Genomic DNA, 23,025 nt, shown 5'->3' with positions numbered 1-23,025 from the left:
CAACATTTATTCTATTGTTAAGCTATTGTTGGGACATATCCAAAGTATTTTCTCCAAAATGGGGACTTTCACTTCTTTGGGAAGACTTGATTGCAACAATATTATTTTATTTTATAAAGCCATAAAATTACATCAAGTCAAATGTAAGATAAATGTCTCTAACGGCACATATACAAACAGGTAACGTATTGAATAGATACTTACAACCTCAATGCAGCATAGTACCGAATACAGAACCTAAAATACTTACCGACATAAGGAATATATACTCTAATGCCTTTACAACAAACATATGTAAAGGTAATACAATATTTTACATTTTTACATTAAAGTAATGTGATTCTTCATGTGTGTGTGTGTATGTGTGTGTGTATGTGTGTGTGTGTGTAGTCATTAAAACTCTTATCTAAATCACATGAATCTCAAAACCACATAGAATCACAAGAAATAAAAAAGGAGAGGGATAAAGAGAAAAGTCATTACAAGAAGATACAGAAGCAATGATTAGTTTCAGTCTAAGAGTCCACAAAAACAAAAGCTGGCCCTAAAATGTTGACAAAACATTTATTTCAGGAATATTGATGATTATAACACTTATCGGTAAATATTTAAGATATACCCTGTAATAGAGGAGCACAAAATATACTTTAAAATTTCCATCCCAAATAGAGCATTACTTTTCTGTTCAATACTTAAGTAGTTACACTGAAAGACCTATATGAGGAGTCTGTTAGGTCCTAACGGTGCCATGGGGGTCTTGATCTCTACAAGTTCATGTTAGTTTATAAGCAGAGTGATTACATATGAAGACTGGTAGATTACATAGGACAGCATTTTAACTGTTAAATGTCTTCAAAACAATAAAGGCATTTATGGAGAAAATTCCACACTTACAGCATGCTGCAAACCCTGAAGATTAGGTACAAGGACAGGATAGCGAACTCCTGGATACTGATGAATGCCTCCCATCACTTCAGCATGGTCAGCCATCTTAAATATATAATAGTTATATGTAAGTACAGAAATGAGTGAGACATCAAATACATGATTGACCTTCTGTGCAAGTTAACATGACACATAAAACATATGCTGTAAATTACTGTCTGACAATAAGGAGTATTCACATGTAGATAAGGAAAAGTATTTCTTACTGTCATAAATGGATTAGAACAAGGCATGACCTTACTAATTCACAGAGAAGGATCTGACTAGGTGGGTAGTGCGGAGAAACAGGATTCTCGCCATTTTCTTGCAGTCATGGTAATCCAAGCATCAGGCACTCATGATAGTATGGAAAATTTGAAAGGCAAAACACAGTTGTTCTTTTTATTGTCATACAAAACGTTGTGCCTAACTTTTCAGTGCACAAAATTTTACAGTGTTTAAGAACATATAAATTGTATGACACCATTAAAATCATTTAACAAGTATCTGGTACCAATAACCAATGTCATTGGGTTAACATACATGTTCCAGTTAGTAGTGGTTGAAATGTTTTGTGTAGTATTATATGATTGCTCTCTGTTCTTACATACGAAGAACTAAATGAACAGTGCTTGGAACCAAATTAAATCACACTATCAAAGTATATTTTATGAGTCTACTAAAAATTAAATTTGGATTAAAATTGCAAATTTACAAAGTCAAAAAATAATATCTTGATACAATAATCTAATACTAAGGTCACATAGAAAAATCACATGTTTTGTCATGAGGATTACATATTTAAAAGTGTGGGTGCTTCTGTGATAACCCTCCTTATCGTTTTCCCTGTGACCTGGGTAGCGGGCTACATGTACTGTCAGATTTTGAAGTACACATCTGTAATGTGCATGATAGACTATCCACACTAAGAACTAAATGAAGAATATGCAACTAAACTGTATTCATATTATGGCACAAAAATGAGTATAAAGATAGTACGTAAGGAATGAAAAGGACACCAGACCAGTGGAGAAAGCTGTGTTAACAGACGCCGACCCCAGACTACTTCCTTCAAATGGCAGACAGCGGGGGAAACAAACTATTAATCCTCTGTACTCATCTTATATTTTATCATGATCACATGTTGTTTTTAATTAACAAAAGCACACCAATAAAAATATAAATCTTTTGTTTATGCACACACAGAAACCTCAAAGCTCACCCCTAGTGACACACTTCTTCCAACAAAGCCACACCTCCCAAACCTTTCAAATAGTACCACTCCCTAAGTGTTCAAATATATAATCCTATGGGGCCATTCTTATTCAAATACCAATATAAGGGCTCAGTGTTGTATGTAATTTTACATGCAACAGCTCAGAATGAACAAATGTTAGTATGAGAGTCCAAAAAGTTTAAGCAGAATACAGACTATTTACTAGGGGCTTGAATGTGATGCATTATAGTTTCTATAAGATCATCCATGGTGATATTTCTGATCTCTTATACTTTTCCGAGTTCTCTCCCCCATTGATGAAGATGTAGATTATATTCATTCCCTTGAAGGTGGGCATGCTGTGGATGTTCTGAACAATACTTTATAGTGGCAAGGTTTTTTTATGTGGCTTCTGAAACTAGGTTATAAGAAAAGAACATTTCCCCTTTAGGGAAAGACACTCTGAAGAAATCAGCCAATATGGAAGTGGAAATCCCAAATCACCTATGCAGTGGCCACAAAAGACGCAGCCCTCATGCAGAATATGCACAAAGATAAATAGAGGGCCTAGAGAACAACGAGGGTCATTCCTTAGATCTATGAATAAAGCAGCCTACAGATGGCTCTAGCCAAAAAAGAGTTCAGTCATATGGCTGTGATCCTAGACACCATGGAATAAAGACAACGTCCCCGTCATGCCCTGGTCAAATTCCAATCCACAGACTTACGGTAGACAACATATATTGATTTCTACCACCTACATCTCAAATAACTCATTACATAGGAATAAAAGGAGTGGGAAAATGGATATGGTCCACCGAGAGGACTTATGTGGGGTTTCAGCGAAAGCGGTCATTTGACATCATACTAAAAATGTAAGAGGAAGCAGGGACCATACTCTGTGAAATATTTTTGAATTGGGTTTATATTAGTCAAAAACTCTTAATTTATCTTGAATGCAAAACATAAATACAGAGAAAGGGTATTCAAATAGAGAAAAGATTGAAATAAATTCAGAATTGCAACTGAATCCCAGGGAGGTGTGAAAGTCATCCCATAAAGATGGGAGGCAATTCTCAGGCACGTTTGAAAGTCCAGTGAGTCATGAATGGTCTCTGCTATAAAGACACAAGAGTTGGCCAAAAACTCACGAAGAAAAATTACTAAGACTAACATAAAAGATGTATTTTATTCAAAAACTTAATCCCTACTATTTCATAGCTTTAAAAAATACATTAATAGTAAAGATGCCTAAAAAAGACATTGTGACATATTATTAGCTATATATGTAAAATTACATATACATTTATGGTTTAATATAGTATATATAATATAATACAGATATTATATACACACATTAATACATATATTATATATAATATTTAAAAACATAAGTCCATTTATAAATACATGGTTTAGATAAATATTTTCTATGTGACCTGCAAATGCTCTTCCCAAGAGCCACGGGCAATATAGCAAAAGCCTCAAATAAGCCATGAGAATTTCCCTTCAGAGTTTTAGGTCAAAGTTGTCCAAGAAACTCTCAAAACATCATAGGAAACTGCTGTTGCCATTGGTTGTCTCCTTGAGGTTGAAGGTAAGTCCCTATTGCTGACAACACTGAAATCTTTGGGATCACACCTGAAAGCATCCTTCCTGAAGATTAGCTTTCATGGGTCCAGAAGGCTCCTTGAAGGATTTCAAGGGAGGAAAGCAAACAATAGCTACGCAGCGCTGGTGCTTATGAGCTAAAACAACAATGAGCATGGAAGATATCCCTAGGGGTACAGTGGTGGTACCCATACTTGGGGAGTAATGAGCAGCCCTCTGACGTGACTTCCCAGCCAGCTCGACAAGGGTTAACTCATGTGTGGTATTGGAAACCAAGCCATATGTCTGAGGCTAGTGAGGCCATGGATCTTGGAGGATTACCTCCAAATACCACTTTACTCAGTCAGCATAATTCCTAACCACATTCTAAATATGTGTCCTTATGCCCACCGATAAGAGTCCGTGTCGCCCCTTATCATAGGCATGTCCCCTTATGCCAGATAGAGACCATTACAGAAAACCACAACCCAAGTACAGGGAACAAGTGACTGTGAAGTTAAAATAAACCATATACAAACCTATTTTTTAAATTGTAAACATAATTTATCTCCAAAACATTCATGTCCCTGTTGTACCAGTTATCACATCTTGCCAGACAGACTTATACCTATGAACATGTAACTGTCCTTTTTCCCTACCTACTGGCGTCTTGAAGCATTTGCTTTTGGTCACTATCAATCCAGAACAATATTCAAATCTTATTGAACTAAAAGTAAATAATTCTGGACTTTATTGTTCAGAGTCTCCTCTGGTCAGGCCTGCCAGTGCTATTTTCTGCATGCAGGGGTACAGTGAGAAAGACAGACAGATAAGAGAACATGCAATTAGAATTACTAGACACGTATTCTTTCCCAAAAAGTGGGCCTCATATCCAACCAAGGAGTAATTGAAATCCCCAAAACATTCAAGTCACTATGGAAGATACCAGTGCCCTTATCTAACCAGGCAGTTCAGTATTGTAGCACACAGTACCTTAGAGCTAGATTTGAAGATTCTTCTCCTCGGAAAACCTCCATAGCAACTTATGGAACTAGGAAAATATAGTGGCGCTAAAAAAAGTAATGTTGGGCAAAAAAGTAATTGACGTAAGTCAAATACTGAAGAAAAATGTTTTACGAAGTGATCGCCGATATTCGTCTCAGTTTTAAAAGTGTTATTATACCTAATTTACAGATGCTTGTCATAGTGTTAAGGCTTACATTTCTGTAACTTAATGAGTTATGTTTTTATCATTAAAATTTCACATTCGTTTCCCTACCCAAATAGACTCTTGTACCATAATTATTTTTGTGGAAGCAAGTCCTCCAGTTTCACACACTCAGGAAGGAAGCTCCTTACCAGTGGGTGTTGCTTATTTTTAGTATCTCTATAGTAGCTCCACACATACCTACTTCCTATTTTCTCCTAACACACCAGCTTAAATTTTCCCAGGAAACAGACTTATACCTATGAACATGTAACTGTCCTTTCTCCCTACCTACTGGCATCTTGAAGCATTTGCTTTTGGTCACTATCAATCCAGAACAATATTAAAATCTTATTGAACTAAAAGTAAATAATGCTGGACTTTATTGTTCAGAGTCTCCTCTGGCCAGGCCTGCCAGTGTTATTTTCTGCATACAGTGAGGAAGACAGACAGATAAGAGAACATGCAATTTCTTCAACACCTGCCATCGATTAGTGCAGAAACATAAATGATGTGCTTTCAGATCCTATAACTCAAAAGCCAATATGAGCAGTAATTCCTCTTAAAGGTAATATTTGGAAACTCGGTAATGGGAAAAAAAATGAGACTCGAGCGCTTCCTGACAATCCTGGGTAAGAGGGCTGTAGGCAGCTCTGAATAGCACTGTAGCCTGGGTCCTGTAACCATGTCCCATTCATAGACGCCTAGCACAAACCTCATCTATCTTAGCCTCGGTAGCACAGAGGAAATCTTGGTCTGCTTGAAGAAGTAAGACACTCTTAATAAATCACGGCCTTACAATAATAAACACAGGAAATCTCTGGAAAATTGAACATCCTTTTTTTTTCCCCTACCCAATACCCTGCTTGGCTGCCAAAGCTAAAACTGTCTGACACCATATTCACAAAACTTAAAGCCTTAAGTCCAGAAGCCTTAAAACTCATTCGGTCTGGTGTATAATTTCCTGTCCTTCTTTCTTCAACGTTACCTCTGTATGAGATGGACAGTTGCAGCACCCTCTCTCGGATGGAATGTTGGTGTCTCAAAATCTTCCACACACAACTTCCCCTACTCTGTCCTTGTGAAAACAAGAGATGCTAATCACAATTCATGATGGCTACAAATTTCATTACAAGATAAACATCACCTACAGGAATGGATTTGTGGGCTTAAAACTGTAACACTGACGTCTTAGAGGGAAGAAATGAAAAGTTTGCTTTATCCAGGAACATTTCCCAGTTCACAAAGACAAACATAGCAATTACACACTAGTTATTCTTTACGAGGGTCAGTGCCTTTGTAACTACCTGCCTGCTCTTCCAATATTAAAAATATCACGTTCCAAACATCATTCTAAAAGAGTAAGGGCAAAAAGTCTCAAAGCTCCCAGAATAATTTTCCTTCTGTGCCTGTGTAATTGTGTTGTTGTCTCTCATGTATTATGCTTCTGCATACGACAATAATGCTGCCACTGCTGTAATTTCCCTTGCATGGAAGCATGAGCAATTTTTAAAATAGTGGAGCAAATTACTTTCAGTATGTTATGTTAATGGGGTTTTGTATTCTTAATGCTTTAAAGCTACAGCCCTGTGGAGAGCTGGAGCAGAGAGTGTACGTCTGGGTTACGAGGTTAATAACTCAGGAGAAAGGGCTAGGACAAAAGCAAGGTCCCACTACCGTAGACAGCATTGCTGCTGCTTGTAAGCTTGGATATAATGAGGACGTTGGAGATTTTTGTTTTAGTAAAGGAGGAAGGCAGCTTACCCAATGACAACCCACTCAGCAGATGCTAATTGTGTGGCTCTGCCAGATTGTAACTCATTTGTAGTCACCTGATTTTTTTTCAAGCTCTTCGTATGTTGCTATTAATTTTCCAAGCAACTGTATCCCACCTCCACCCACCTTAACATTATAATTACAGAGTTGGGCCTACACTGTTATGCAGCTTTGAGTCTAACAAAGAGCTCTATACAGTTTTTAATACAGAAAAAAATAAAAGCATTGAGTGGGAGAATGAATAAGTGGAAAGCTTCCAACACAGAGAGAACTGAAAACGCTTTAGCAAATCATACCAGAAATGAGTAAAAATTAGGTCTCAGATTTTTCTACTTCTTCATCAGAAAGTACAAGTTAAACAACAGACATCATGGTATTCCCAAAGTACAGGGAGCCTGGAGAACATAGAGAAGGGGCGCACGTGTGTGTGTGTGTGTGTGTGTGTGTGTGTGTGTGTGTGTGTGTGTGTGTGTGTGTGTGTGTGTGTGTGTAGACTACTGGGCCACACCTTTCTATGTACCATAAGTAGATAAAATATAAGTTGAATCAACCTAAGATAAGTAGTATTAATGCTGGAGTATGATTAGCATCGATTTACTTCAACATATTTTTATTTCGAAGAATATTTTACTAAAACCTATAGTTTTTTTCAATGTCAAATTTTAATTCGTCTAGGACAGTTATTAGATTAATATCATTTTCCAAAATAATCCTCTGTATTAACAATAAGAACCCTTAAATCCATAGCTCTCATGGAACACTCTGCTACTCTAATAAATTTTCATCACAATCATCTTAATTATTATGAATCCACTATGTAAACCAGAAGCGCCCAAGCTCCTTTTATCCAGCTGTCTTGGCCACATTTTGTGCCTCCCACAGTTTACTGAACCTGGATGGCTCCTCTGTAGACTATCGATTGGAGACCAATCATCAAAATAGAGCAATCCAAAAGGAAAACTCTTAAAGTCAAAAATCAAATATTTCTGAGACAAAATAAGCCCTACTTGTTTTTGTCTTTTACATAATATATACAGATCTCTAAAATGTCAACATATAAATGATAATTGGAGAAGGCCAAAGTTCAGATAACTTCAGTTGCGCAGAAATAGGAAGGGATGTATTGAGAAGCTTAAGTGTTTCATTGTGAGGCAAGTGCTGGGAGAGTGAACCAGGGGATGAAATTACCAAGGTTCTTTAACACGTTTGAAATTATCAAGGAGTTTAAAAATGTTTTCAATTATATACAGAAGGGTCTTTTAATTGTTTAATTGACTAAAATGTTTTTGAAAGTTTATTTCTATTCTTCATAGCTAAACATAAAATATTGATAAAAAATAACCAACTCAATAAAACTGACTATAGGATGGGATGCAATGTTTCGGTTATAACATTTCATCCTGATTGCTTTTATACCTTTAAAGACAAAGCAAATCTAACTTATTAATGGAGAGGTAGCCAATAAAATTAATTATGTTATTGAAAAGAAGAGGACATAAATTTTTCAATGGAATAAATTTTAGAGTAAATGGAAGAAGCTAAGGTAAAATGGATTATACCTTCTGGTTAAACACTGAAAATCTAAACAGTGACACCACTAGAATGCAGTCAGCTTTGCTTTTCCTTTGGCACAGTAGTGAATGCATATTTTAGACAAGAAATTACTATTAAATGCCATGTGATATGATAAAATGTTACCAACCCTTTTCCAATTTTTATTGAAGATTAATTGTAATAAAGCTCAAGGCCAGGAAATATAGTACCAATTATGACAACTCTAATTTTTATCCATATTTTCATATCTTTCTGAGACAAACAAGGGAGTTTTAAAGATTTGTGAATCGGTTGCAAGCAGTTGTTTGCCCTGTATGACAGTTGAAGTTAATCAGTGGTTTCAAAACACACACACACACACACACACACACACACACACACAGAGAGAGAGAGAGAGAGAGAGAGAGAAAGAGAGAGAGAGAGAGAGAGAGAGAGAGAGAGAGAGAGAGGGGATTGCACAGCCCTTGCCATTTCTGACAGAGGAATATAGTAATTTACAATATCACTCTTGAAAAAAATGTACTAATGCCCATTGATACAGAAATGACAGTGGTGCAAGATAGAAAGGAAATTCATGCTAAATAGCCCAGTAGCTACCATAATATAATATGATCTTTTCATTCAGAAGGAAAAGGCTGCATATTTAGGAAATTTTTTAATATAATAACTTGTGAAAAACAGATTTTGTGCTAATGAAATGCACTAAATAATTAATACTTTTCATTTTGGGGGTACATTGGCTCTAGTTGTGAAAAGAGGCTTTACTCTCATTCACTTCTACTCGAAAATAAGAGCTTCTGTGGTAATAGTGTGTTAAGCTGGGCCATGCTGGGTGTGTCCTGTTCTACACTGGACACTTGACAGAGATGTTGGAGTGATTCTCGAGTGAGTGATTTCCAGCCTTTGTCCTCTCCTTGCCAGCTTGGACTGTGTGTTCAGACACAGAAGGGAAGTGGTGGAGATCTGCACAATAGATGCTGTGATGAAGGCCAAGCCTACGATGTGCCTTCAACAGTTTCTCCCTAGTGTCTGCCTTAACCTAAGCAGGGCAGAATGAGCAATAGATGGAGGCAGAAACTTTCCTTCTCATGTTGCGAGCCATTGAAGCAACATACTTTCCTTCACATAGCAACCAGAGTTGTTTTCTAGGCAAAACAAATTTATGAGGGAAATGTGCTACTGTGAGGTGAGAATGAAGAGCTAGTACTTACCATGCCAGGGCTAAAGTAAGGGTTCTTTTAAATTTAGGGGTTTTAGATTGCCCACTTTGTTCCTATTGGCTGCATTTATTTTTAATTACTACTACAATAAAGCAGATACTTAAATTATTTTTAGATCGGTTTTTAAAAATCAAACTGTGACACTTGAAAAGTCATGGTCCTTTATCACAAAGCCACACTTCAAAAAAAGTGGTGTCTTTCTTCTTTGAAATTTGGTGGGCTTTATAGCTTTCTAATAGGCTTGACAAATCAATGCTATATAGATTACAAGGACTGGCTATAAAAAGCGTATCACTTGTGAACCACTAAGCATCATCTTAGATATCTAAAAGAACCACACAGTAGAGGACCTCACAGACAGTTCAGAGAACACTTAGAAATAAGTAGTGCCCAGCCAGTCTCTACTGCCTAAACTACTTGTACTCTTGAGCTCTGCTCTAACCATTATCCACGTCATCTTACTACTAGTCCCTGATAAGTCTCTGGAGTGCCTAATTGAGTCTTAACTGAATTGTTTATGCTTCAAAGACATAAGCAAAACCAAACATTATTTTAAGTCACTAAACTTATAGAGTATTTCTTATGCAAACAATGGAAACCTAGTTAATTCAGTTGTCATGGATACGTGATAATTTACACATGTGTGAGTACATGCATGCAGAAATATTTGCACAGAAATATATGATGCAGCGTACACATTCAGTGAAAGAAAACACATTCAACTCATTAAAACAATCTACAGGGTCTACAGTTTATGCATTAAATGCTAGAATGAGAGAACAAAGCACATCTATTGTTTCCATGAAGGGCTAATATTACACTTGTAACACTGGGAAGCAGGTGTTAAGTTCAGTGGAATTCACATAGCATAATTTCTCCCATTTAATTTCAATAACCATGTACTATCATTTATATTATATCAATTATCATTCACTCCTAACCAGAGGACAAATACTGACAACATGGATGCATTTGACATGTACAAAAAGCAATATGCTTGTGTAAATTCATAGGCAAAAAACGATACCATCATTTAGAACCCTGCTTCTACGGAAAATATGCCATTTGATTTCTCCATATCAATCTTTTTCTAGAAAGGATGATTAATGTTTTATAGCAGGAATGCCAGTTTTGAAGAGGAAAACGATAAGATTATCTCAATACGGTTATTCTTGGTGATGTAAATGTTTGGTTCCGAAAGCTGTTAGAATTCATTAAATAGATCTATCTCGGTTACAAAAGTCTAAGATGGACCTACAGGTATTGACTGTGAGGAGGACAGTGAGTCACAGGTCACGATGAGGCTTTGACTTCCATGTCAGCATCTAGCAATCCAAGGCTAAGCACAAAAATGTGCAATTCATGCAATTGCCCTTTGGGAAGACTTTGGGTTAAATGTTTCTTCCCTATAGTCTGTCACTCCATGATTCTGGGTAACACCCAGGGTTCCTGTTTAATACCAAGGACGCCTGGGTGATAAGGTAAACAGAGTAATACCAGAAAATAGAAAATATGGCCTTAGTTAATTTGTCCAGGATCCCTTTTGTGAAATGACATGGGCTATGTGAGGTAGACCATAAGCAGAGTGGATGTCCTTTCATTGGACTCATCCTGATACTTTCTGTTGCCTTGACATACAACCATGTATAAGCCAGCTCTCTCTCTCTCTCTCTCTCTCTCTCTCTCTCTCTCTCTCTCTCTCTCTCTCTCTCTCTCTCTCTCCCCCTCTCCTCTCCTCTCCTTTCTTTTCTCCCTCTCCCCTCTCCCCCTCCCCTCCCCCTTCTCTCTACTCCTCCCCTCTCCCCTCTCCCCTCCTCTCTCTCTCTCTCTCTCTCTCCTCTCCTCTCCTCTCCTCTCCTTTCTCTTCTCCCTCTCCCCTCTCCCCTGTCCCTCTCCCCTCTTCCCTCTCCCCTCTTCCCTCTCCCCTCTTCTCTCTCCTCTCCCCTCTTCTCTCTCTCTCTCCTCTCCTCTCCTTTCTCTTCTCCCTCTCCCCTCTCCCCTCTCCCCTCTCCCCTCTCTCCTCTCACCTCTCACCTCTCACCTCTCCCCTCTCCCCTCTCCCCTCTCCCCTCTCCCCTCTCCCCTCTCTCCTCTCACCTCTCACCTCTCCCCTCTCCTCTCTCTTTCTCTATCTCTCTCTCCCTCCCTCCTTCCCTCCACAAAATTATTATCTACCTACCCTCTTACCATCTACACTCCTTATAAAGAACATAATGACTAAAGCAGACCAGATGCAAAAGATGTGGTCTTTTACATTTCATAAATGCAAACTTAAACCTGGTTTGTCAATCTAGTAAATGTACTTCCATTTCAATAAAGAATGATTTGTCCTCTGCAGTGGAATGAGCATGTGGGACAGGCTACAGGGGGCTCCTGGCTGACGTGTACCTTGACCCTACTTTTAAGTGTTAGAGTGACTTGTAAAAAGAGAATGCTACAATCTTTTATGTACATTTTTTCTACTTTTGTAAAGAAAACTCACTTCTATCCCTTTGGGAAGACTTCTTATCCATGTGTTCCAATAGGTAAAAGCTTCGTCAGGGACAAATAATATGTATAACTGAGCCATTGCATTTTATATATATATAAATATATATATATAATGTTACAAGCTTAATTTATTTTTATTTTCAAGCAAAGTAGCATTCATTTTAATAATTTATATGAATAAAAACACAAATCAAAAGAGTAAATATCTAACACAAAGAATTTAGCTCACTTTAGAAACCATGATAGTTACAATAATTTAAATAGCTTACTATTAACAGGCACATTCCAAATGTGCAGGAAATCTGTTTTTAATGTGTTTTCTTTCTCATGCTATTGTGTGTTCCATGTAAGCGAGGGGATACCTGGACTAATTTCAAATATTCTTATATTACATGTCACTCTAAGGAAATTTTTTTCCAGATAAGTTATAAAGAACATGTATTTCTTAATGGCAGGCATTTTATCATCTGTGATCATTTAAATTATAGGTGTAGGATCCCGTTTTATATGGCACCCTGCTACTGCAGACCTTTTCTTTAAGCTATTTGAGTTAGACAGCTCCTGCCAAACAAAACAGTGGGAGGGAAACTGTAAAAAAGCTTTAAAATGCTAAAAAAAGAAATAAGCGAAGAAACAGCAATCTAAACATTAGCTGGAGGACTATTCCCATGACCTGCATCTGATGCAGATCAGCTCCAGGGAAGCTCGGGGCTTACAGAAAGCCAAGAGGACCTTAGACATTGTCTAGGACACTGGCAGTGAAGGCACCGTCTTTAGACAACACACAGGCAGTTGTCTATACCAAATTATGGAATGCTAATCTCAGTATTTTCAAGGTCTGTACTACATGATATTCTTCTAGAATGAGAATGGAAGAATTTAAAAGAGAAAGTTTTCCAATGTACATGCAATGAAATCTAAAGCAGCCATGCAAAGAAGACCAAAGAATAATTACCCGTAAGTCTGCCTTAGGAGAAACACTCCATGTGTAGTATAAGGTAAAACAAGGCTACTGTGACTTTGAAAGGTGAGGTTTATAATATTTATCTTTGTTTCAGGCACACTGCTCTTTTGTGGCTGTGTGATTTATTTAAATCTCTTTCTTCTTTAGATCCATGTAACCAGATGAAGCTCAAAACGAACCCATACTAATAAAAGTCATGATGGAAAACATTATTGAACACTAGTCAGGAGGTAAGCCGCGTGATCATGCACACACAGGGGCCATTGATGTGACTGACCCTTTGTGGCTACCCACAGCATCCTGTACTGCAGGCAAGTGTGGTAGGGTTTCTAAGGTTCAGGGAGATTCAATCGCTTACTCAAAGGAACGTCACACTGTGGATAAGGGCACGATTCTAGAACCATCAGTCCTCATCACAGATGTCCTCGGGAACTATGCGAAGCAATTCAGTCAACTTATTTAATATTACATAGAGTATAAAATGGGCTCATTAATTTTCAGTAGGCTAATTCCCAGATTCAACTAGGGACCACATGCAAAATAAATCCTGTCATTTTATATTCCCATCACGTGTGTCTATTTAAGCTAGGCTGGGAGGCACGATCCAGCTCCTACTCATAGGGATAGTTCCTTTCACTTTCTTTTGTCATATTTTCTTGTCATTAGCTACAAGTGTGGCCTTTTAGAGATTGCTCTATTCTCATTCTCTCAGCTGTCTCTGTGAGCATCATTGGTGGGTCTGAAGGATAGTCTATAAATCAATTTTTACTATCATTTAATCACAGTAGCATGAAGTCATGGGCATCATCTTATTAGGAGAAGAATATTTTATATGCAACCTTTTAAATCACTGGGAAATTACAGAATCTTGATAATATCAAGATTTAATATCTGAAATGAAATTTTGGTTACAATTTATTATTAATTTTAGCAAGACCTATGCACTCTCCTATTGGTGTTGGCCAGGTGCTGCTATGTATTCAAATGCTAAATATTGTATCCCAAGATCTGGTTGCCCAAGGAAGAGCAAATTCTCAGGCACACCAGCTTTTGTTGTGTAAACCTTGCCAAGTTATCCCCAATGGGTTAATAAAGATACTGTTTCAGTTAAAGTTTCCATTGCTATGAAAAGATACTGTGACCAAGGCAACACTTATAAACACAAACATTAATTGGGGCTGGCTTATACTTTCAAAGGGTTAGTCCATTATCATCATAGCTGGAAGAGTGGCAGCCTGAGGGTTAGTCCATTATCATCATAGCTGGAAGAGTGGCAGCCTCCAAGCAGAAAAGGTGCTGGAGAAGAAGCTGAGAGTTCTTCATCTTGATTCAACAAAGCCAACCAGGAGAGACTGGCATCTTCAGGCAGCTAGGAGGAAGTGCTCGTTCCCAATGGATAGAACCTGAGCACAGGAAGAGACCCCCAAAGCCCACTCCAACAGTGACACACTTCCTCCGACAAGCCCACACCCCATAACAGTACTACTCCCTATAGCCAAGCATATTCAAACCACCACAGATGCCTCCAGCCTGGGCTGGGCAGAAGAGAAGTAGGTTAAGCTGTAATTCCTGACTTGGGGTATCAGGTAAGGACCATGAGGAGAGAAGAAAGGAGGAAGAAGGACATCGCCATGGATAGCATGGATCATAAGTGTGTGAGCAATGAGGGCTGGCATGACGAAGCAGGAACAGTGCAGACGTAACAGATGCAAGTTTGGAGATGTTGTCAGGGGAAGCAGACAAAGTAGCTTAGCGGGTTGATATCTGCCAAGCTGTGGTGCTTTAAAGTTTATTAGAAATCTAATGGTCTCTGTGTCTTTTATTTGAGAACTAAATGGTCTCAACTAGGGTAGATGCCCCAATAGATATTTAAAAGCAATAAGAGATATAGCAAACCCCCAGAATCACAATAACCACTACACTCTCCTAATTATGTAACTACGCCAGTGCATCCTATCTCTTCCCAGATCAAATGTGTAAAAGAGCACGAAATGAGCTGCAGGCAGAGAAGCTTCTTCAATTCTTTTTTAAAGATTCATGTATTTATTATTTATTTATTTATTTATTTAATGCATATGAATACACTATCACTGTCTTTAGACACACCAGAAGAGGGCACTGCATCCCATTTCAGATGGTTATGAGCCACTATGTGGTTGCTGGGAATTGAACTCAGGACCTCTGGAAGATAACCAGAGCCACCTTAACCACTGAGCCATCTCTCCAGCCCCAACGTCTTCAATTCTTAAAAATGACGAAAATTTCTTGCAGTCCCTTAAAATCAGTGACAGCTAAGGAAATATTGTTGCTTCACAAAATAATCAGGAAAACATATTTAGATCAAGTAATGTGTTTTCCTAAGGAAGATATCTGCATACTTAATTATATGATAACAGATATATGGATAAAAGGCAGGGGTGTTTACCTACTCAAGATAGTTGAAAATAATACATTGCCATTCTTTCAAGCTGACTGATTCACATACGTGCCTGCTATGGCCCAAGCACCGAGGATGATGAACCAAAGAGACATTGTCTTCATGACACTTACAGTGCAAATAGCAGATGATCAGAGAAAATATAAATATATAAAAAGTTTAGGATTACAGGTAGACACAGTGACTTGAAGAAGAATCACTATCAGACAAGAAATTAGAGTAACTTAGGAAAGAGTCTGTGATTACTAACTGCATGATATTTTCTGTTACATAAAATGCATCCCAATCCAAAGGACTCAGATGTTTGCCACTTCACATCATACTGTTGAACTGCAGGAAAATGCTGACACTGAGAGATAACTAAGCAAATGTATGTATAAAGTGCCTTGTATGATAGTACTTGTGTCTCGATGCCAGGAAAATAGGAACAAGAATCGTTTCAGGTTGGTGGGAGTTTGAGCAAAGTGAATTAATTGTATTAATGGAGCCCAAGGTGACTAGGAAAACTAGAGTCACATATACAAAGACTTGAGTGTGGATTTTTCCAGGCTTTTTTAGTGAGGAGGGAATTTTTTGAAAGAGTTAGAATGTGTTTCTCAGAGTTGATATTCCAGGAAGCCTGTTTTAGTCACTCTAAGTAAGATATATAAGGAAGGGGGAGCAATGCTTATGTAGTCCATGTAAGAAACGGTAATATCTCTGGATTTATGGGTTGGTAATACATCTGTGGGATTGAAAAGGGAAAACAAGTATAGAATATAAAGGAGATTAACCTCTTACACATTTATATATGTGTGTGTTTGTTTTGTGTGGGGTGTGGGTGGGTGTAGGGGTGTGCGTGTGCCTAGGTGTGCACGTGTGCATAGGCCTGGGTATGCTCTCACATGCAGGGCTTAATTCTCTCCTTCACTATGTGGGTTCTGGTGATTGAACTCAGGTCATCAGGCTTGGTGCCATGTTCCCTTACCTACTAGCCATCATACCAGCCCCAGAGACATTTTATGAGCTTTTCCCCCCTCGACAGATTGCATATTTAAGCCACCTCCCTATAAATTTTCTTGTATTAGAACTAAAGGTTAGAATGGTGCACTCTGAACAGTACCTACACCATCATGACAGAGCCCCAGCAATGGGCTAATGAGCTTGTAAGAGGAGACAGGAAACGGTTTTCTTCCTTACTCTTCTGTCTGTCTGTCATGTGAAGATACAGCGTAAAGACAGAGATATGAAACGAGAAGTCAAAGCTTCCAGACCACAGGTCTGTCAGCATCCTGATCTCAGTCTTCCAGACTCTAGAACCAGCAGATAGACCTCCAGCTTGGTCTTCCATCACTGCAGCCATAACTAACCAAGACAGGAACTGATGAGGTGTAAAAAGCGATCCCTTGGAGAATCAAGCACAGGATTCTGAGGGGAGCAGACGAGCTCTCAGAATGAAGCAGTATGTGGTGGTAGTGAGCCTGGATTTGAATCTGATGACATTGGAGATGTCAGTGTCAAGTCCAGTTGAAGTTTATCAGAAAAATAAGCCTTTTCTTCCTTAATGGAGCAACTGCTGGTTTGAGAGACATAGTGAAGGGATAGAACTTGGGCAGGGAGGAGCAACAAAAGCAGAATGCCCAGGGAATCGAACTTCAGCAGAGATAAAAGCAGATGAATAATTAATATAAATCAGCTGACTAAAGACAGCAGAGGATAATGTGAACATGGAGATGGGCTCAGAAGTAACCAATGAAACGAAGGACAGGGAGGAGACGCAGGGGTGAGGTGTTATGACGCTGGGTTAGAGAGATGAGGCTAAACTGGTCACTAATTACTAACTAGGCCTCAAAGACGCTATACAAGTCAGGATTGATGAGTTTTATTCAGTGTCTGAAACTGTGGGCAATGCTATAATACCTTTTCATTTATAATAAGATGATAGTAAATGACAACCTCCTCTTTTGTGTGTCACACACATTACATGTCAGCAAATATGAAGAATTACCTCTATGTTACTCATCTGCTAATGTGAAATTCTATCACACTTGCAGATTCTCAGGTTAGTAAAAATGTCAGCCATAAATGGTGAATTCAAGGCAGGCCCCAAAGAGCTTTAACCTGTATTTGTTATTCTGGATTCTACATTTACATATTAGCATATGATTACGGGTTACTCTTTTTAAATAGCTTAAAATTACATATACATATATATACATATATATAATCTCACAGTGTTCGCTAAACTTAAACATGTTAATTATTATATAATTATATAATAATATATACTTATATATAATTATATAATTATAGATTTGCATACCTGTGGTACCCATCTGGAAGACACAAAACTGGTTACTTCTATTACAGATAAGCCAGTTTGGGAAAGTTGATTGATGAATTCAATTTTTATATCTGTAGGAACTATAACCTAAAAAAATCATAAAACATATATAAATGAATTGTAAAAAACTACTGAAATATAAAATATTACTTCCCAACTGAAAGCAAATACAATGAGATTTAAAATGTCAAACAGTAATTACCACAAATATTGCTTAAAATATAAAACTTATGTGCCATTAAAATGTCAAGGAATTCACTATGTAAAGGCAACATAAACCTACCTTTTCGTTCTGCAATCCATCCCTAGGTCCAACTTCTACTATTTTCACATATTCAGGGAGTCCAGATAACTGGGATGCTTCCTGGAATTCAAATATGAGTGCAAGAAAAAGAATATCACTCGGATTGCCACACTGTAGTGGTTTGAATAAGAACGTCTCTCATGGGCTTGAATATTGAAACACTTGGTTCCCAGTTGCAGTGCGATTTTGGAAGTTTTGAGAGAAGCAGCCATTTTGGAAGAAGCATATTACTAAAGGCTGGGAATTCAAGGTCTCGCCTTTCATTGTTCGCTCTCCTTGACTCAGGGCCTGCCCTAACTCCGGCTGCTTGCTCTTGTGCATCATAATGGACTATTTTCCATCTAAATATCTATAATATGGCTTAATTATTGTGTCTTATTGCAGCCATAGAAGGGTATCTGATACAGTAGTTGGTACTAGAGAGTTGGTTATTGCTATGGGTGGTGGTGGTGGTGGTGATGGTGGTGGTGATGGTGATGGCAGTGGTAGTGGTGGTGGTGGTGGTGGTGGTGGTGGTGGCGGTGGCGGTGGCAGCAGCATCGGTGGTGGTGGTGAAGGAATGTGGAAGACTTTGGGACTTAGGCCTAGAAAAGTGGTTATCCGTTGAATGTAGCAATTAAATGTAGGCTTCTAGTGGGAGCCTGGAAGACAGTGTTGAGGGCAAAGCAGAATACAGAGGCCTCTTACAAGAGGTTTGAGAGGAGGCAAAGACTTATTTTAACAGCAACTGGGCTGTAGGTCATTTGGGTGCTATTTTGGCAGAGTCTGGGTGTCTTTTGCCCATGGCCTAGGAATTTAGCTGAGGCTCAATTAAAAGGTATAGGCTAACCTTTTGTCATAGGAAATTTCAAGATAGTAGGACATTGAATCCCTGCCATGACTGTTACTAATATTGTTTACGCAGATATACAATGAAGAGAGAACACATGGGGCAGAAAGAATACACCAGGAAACTTAATGTTGCAGCCGAGGCATGAGAGGTTTCTGGCTCTGCACTGGCATAAAGAGAAGGGTACCTTCAGAGAAAGACTTCATGCAACTAAGCTTTCAACCTATGTAAGAATACCTCAGGCATTTTTTAAAGCAACTGAATTAGTCCTGCTGCTAACATGATTCAAGGGGACATGGCCCATCCCATGCTGACAACCTAACATGGCAATATTGTCCATATAGTTTTGACTTTCTTCCTCTGTGAAAATACAAAGTCATGGATTCTTCCTCTGTGGTTTCGAATAACCACTAAAGCCAGGGAGCATATGGCCAGGGAGTTCCTTTGTGAATGTCTTTAGAGAGCCATATGCTGTGAGAAGCCATTGTGTGAGGCCATGGAGTTAAAGCCTGGGTTACAGTGAAGACCCCAAAATGTTGAAAATTTACAGAGCCATGGCCTATCTACCAAAGAGGACTGCAAACAGCGAGTGCAACTATCCCAAGAGAGATGTATGCTGCAGACAGCAAAGCCAGAGGGGCAGAACCATCCCAAACCTTGACCCCAGACGTGAAGCTGCAAGATTTGCTAGGTTTTGGTCTTGCATTTCCTGACTAGGTTCCAATTTTTCCATTCTGTATCATCAAATATTTGAACTATGTAATGTGCTTTTAATTTAATGGGGGATTATACTTAAGACATTGCCTTGAGTCTCTGAAGAAACTTTGGACTAAATGTATTTGAGCCATGATATGGCCATGAACCCATGGTAGTCAGGGAGTGGAAAGTCATGGCTTAAATGAAAATTGTCCCCATTGGCTTCGGATTTGGACACTTGATCAGTTGGTGGTGCTGTTAAGGAAGTTGGGAGGTATAACCTTGCTGGAGGGAGGATGCCACTAAGGACGGGTTTTGTGTATTTGTGTCCAGTTGTTCTCTCCGCTTATTTCTCGTAATTGAAGACGTCAGCCCTCAACTTCCTGCTCCTGCCTCCGTTCCTGTCTTGACTGTAGGTTCCCCACCACAATGGACTCATTCTTCTCTGGTACTGTAAGCCCAATGAAACTCTTCTGTCTTTGAGTTTCCTTGACTATGGTGTTTTATCACAACAATAGAAGAGTAACAAACGCAATAGCTTATTTTTATTAAGTAATTACATTCTGTTAAATAAATTCTAACTCCACAAAGTTAAAATAGTAAAAAAAAAAATCAATAGGATATAAACCTGATATGCCATTTATACTACTTGCATCATTGAAACAATTCATTTATTGTAACTTTGTGATAAGTATTATTAGTGAAATCCCAAAGGTCAATTTTCTTTTGAATAATTCAATTCCATTGTTATAGATCATTAAAAATCATTGCTAGCTATTCATGTTACAGATATTAGCATCCAAACTAAAGAACTCAAAGTAAGCCAGAATGTCTGGAGAAAATGACATTCTAAAAAACTTAAATACCAAAAGAGAAAATAAATTAGTCAATATGTGGGCAAAAGAATGTAACACTTTTCTAAGTAAGAAGCACAGATGTTCAATAATATAAGAAAAAAAACTTGTTTGACAATCTTAACCTGAACCACAAGGAAAATTCAAATTAAAACCGTACCTCAAGTCCATTTTACCCAAGTCAGAATGCCTATCAAGAAAAAAAATAAGTTTGGGCATAGCTGTGGGAAAATAAGAAACATTTATGTACTATTTGGTGGAATTTAAGTAAATCCAGACACTATGGAAACAGTATGGTGGTTTACTAAAAGGCTAACCATATAAATACCATATGATCTGGCTAAACCACTCCTGGATACACACCCAATGAATCAGTGACAACTTACAATATAAATACCTACGTAGCCAAGAATACTGAGATAGGCACTATTTAGAACAGCCAACTCAGAAAATCGGTCTAGGTGCCCAATGACAGATGCACGGAAACAGAAAATGTATTCAGTGTATTTTATTCGTCCATAAAAATATGCCTTTTTTTTTCAGAAAAACAGACACTAGCCAAATAAGACAGCTTTACAAAAATACAATGTTTTCTTGGTTGTGTAAATTCAGTGGGAAGGGGAGTAAGGTGATGGTACTATAAGATATAGGAGAGGAAGGTGGAGTAAGAAAGGCTAATGAAGATGAGAGAATCTGATTCAAACATATTATATACATGTATAGAAATATCATAACGAACTCATTACTTTATACAGTTAATATGTGTTACTGTAAAAATGGTTTTTGTAATAACCACAGAGTTAAGCAAGAAGCCACCGCTGTCCCCTAAATTTGAATGTGGATTTGGTACTTTGGCTCGTACATAAACACCTGAGTCTATAGAGGAAAGAAAGAGTGCTATTTGCTTCTTTTCTTTCTCACACAGAAGAGCTCCCAACAGATGCTACTTACTGTCACTGTCCAAATAGGACCCAAAGCTCCTGACTGCCTGGACTGCCCTACTCCCCCACAGCTGAGACAGCGAACTGCTCAGATCCTGGAGTCTCTGGTCTTATGGTCCTAATTCAGAGGAAGCATTAGATGTATTAATAAGATATTATGTAATTAGTAATTAATACGAATATGAATTAATAAGTATACTAGAAGATGTAAATATACTTATTAAAAGGTTAACATCTAAATAAGAAAAAAATAAGCTTTCTAAATTTCATATAAAGTTTAAATGAGATGTAAGCGACATCTGTCATACTATGTCAGCATCAAAACTGGCTGACTGTGAATGATTCATCATCATGTCTTCAAATAAAAATAAACTTAGACACTCAGGACCCGAGCTTCCAACTAGTTGGTTTTTGTCAAATACACTCAACCAACTTATACGCTGATTCTGTCCCTGTCATGACACAAATATTCATGCGAGAGATGGCAACTTTTAAAATTTCATATATGAGTACATTGAGGTTAGATTATTCCCACCTATTCCCATTCAAATCCTTCTACTCTACCCGCTCCATATTGACTTCATAACCTCTTTTGATATGATTATTGTTGTTATACATACATATCTAGGAAATGTGCATACATACACATGACCTACTGAATTCGACTCCTGTGGCCCATATGTACAAATGTCTACAAGTGACCAGCAGAATAGGATGTTCATCCATGAAAAAAAATGGTTCTCAGCATCCACTGATTGCCTGTGTCGGTCTTTATGTGGGAGTGCAGCCTTGAGAGATTTCATTCCATCCAGGTTGTCATGTTAACAGGTGGAGGTATCACAGGTCTGTGCAGGTGACCATTTTGCTGCAATTTCATGTAACATCCTTGCCATGTTCAGAGCGCAGTATATCCTTGTAGCCTTCTACTCTTCAGCCTTTGGCAATCTTTGTGCTCCTCCTTCTTCAATGTCATCTAAATTTTTGGTGCAGGGGTTTTGCTAGAGTTGTTCCATTTGAGAGCTGGACAACATGGTCACTTACTCTCTGCCTTTTGACCAGACATGGATCTCTGTAACAGTCTCTGCATTCTGGAAAAGACACGCATCCTTTTTTAGGAGCGAGACCTGCACTACCTGTTGCTATGAGTATAAGAAGTAAGAATGTAAGTTATAGGGGCTTAGGAATGGTACCTTCTCCTCCAGGGTCTATAACCTCTTTGCACTGGTTCTTGGCTAAATTTACAATAGCATGAATAAGTTCCCCCTTTTGAGCAAGCTTTAGATTCAGTTAGATAGCTTTAGTTACCCCAAGATAACTACAGCCACTAAGTGCCATTGGAAATATCTTTCCAATGCCTATTGAAGTGTGTGTGTGTGTGTGTGTGTGTGTGTGTGTGTGTGTGTGTGTGTGTGGAGAGAGAGAGAGAGAGAGAGAGAGAGAGAGAGAGAGAGAGAGAGTTACCATATTTGTTTAGCTATTTTATTGGGTTCTTATATCTCTACCTCCCCTTTTACCCTTAACCACCCTAATTCCTTCCAAACTCCCAACACTAGGTAGGAAAAAAAGGTTAGAGGGAAAGGGGGAGGGAGATCATTTTAGACAGCTTCCTACTGATTAGGGGCATTTGGTTCCTTGGGGCAAGTCCAATCATCATCGTCAGAATATCCAGCACTCCAGCAAACCAACAATCCAGCAGTAGC

The 23,025-nt window shown here is 38.3% G+C and overlaps 1 protein-coding gene across 5 annotated transcripts in view; it reads right to left on the bottom strand.

The window, feature by feature from the left end:
* Nucleotides 1-23,025, bottom strand: part of Hmgcll1 (3-hydroxy-3-methylglutaryl-CoA lyase like 1) — a 129,820-nt gene that overhangs the window by 73,357 nt on the left and 33,438 nt on the right. For 4 of the 5 annotated variants that reach the window (XM_087563108.1, XM_087563110.1, NM_001276472.3 and 1 more), the window contains 3 exon segments: nucleotides 17,985-18,065; nucleotides 17,681-17,788; nucleotides 895-990 (listed from right to left, as the gene is read on the bottom strand). In XM_087563108.1, coding sequence (XP_087419234.1) covers nucleotides 895-990; nucleotides 17,681-17,788; nucleotides 17,985-18,065 — 285 coding nt within the window. 5 annotated transcript variants of the gene reach the window in all.

Source organism: Rattus norvegicus, chromosome 8 (genome assembly GCF_021556685.1).
Source record: "Rattus norvegicus strain SHRSP/BbbUtx chromosome 8, alternate assembly SHRSP_T2T, whole genome shotgun sequence".
Classification (NCBI taxonomy): Eukaryota; Metazoa; Chordata; class Mammalia; order Rodentia; family Muridae; genus Rattus; species Rattus norvegicus.
Note: the sequence above shows the minus strand (reverse complement) of the source record. Positions and strands in the feature narration are given on the sequence as shown.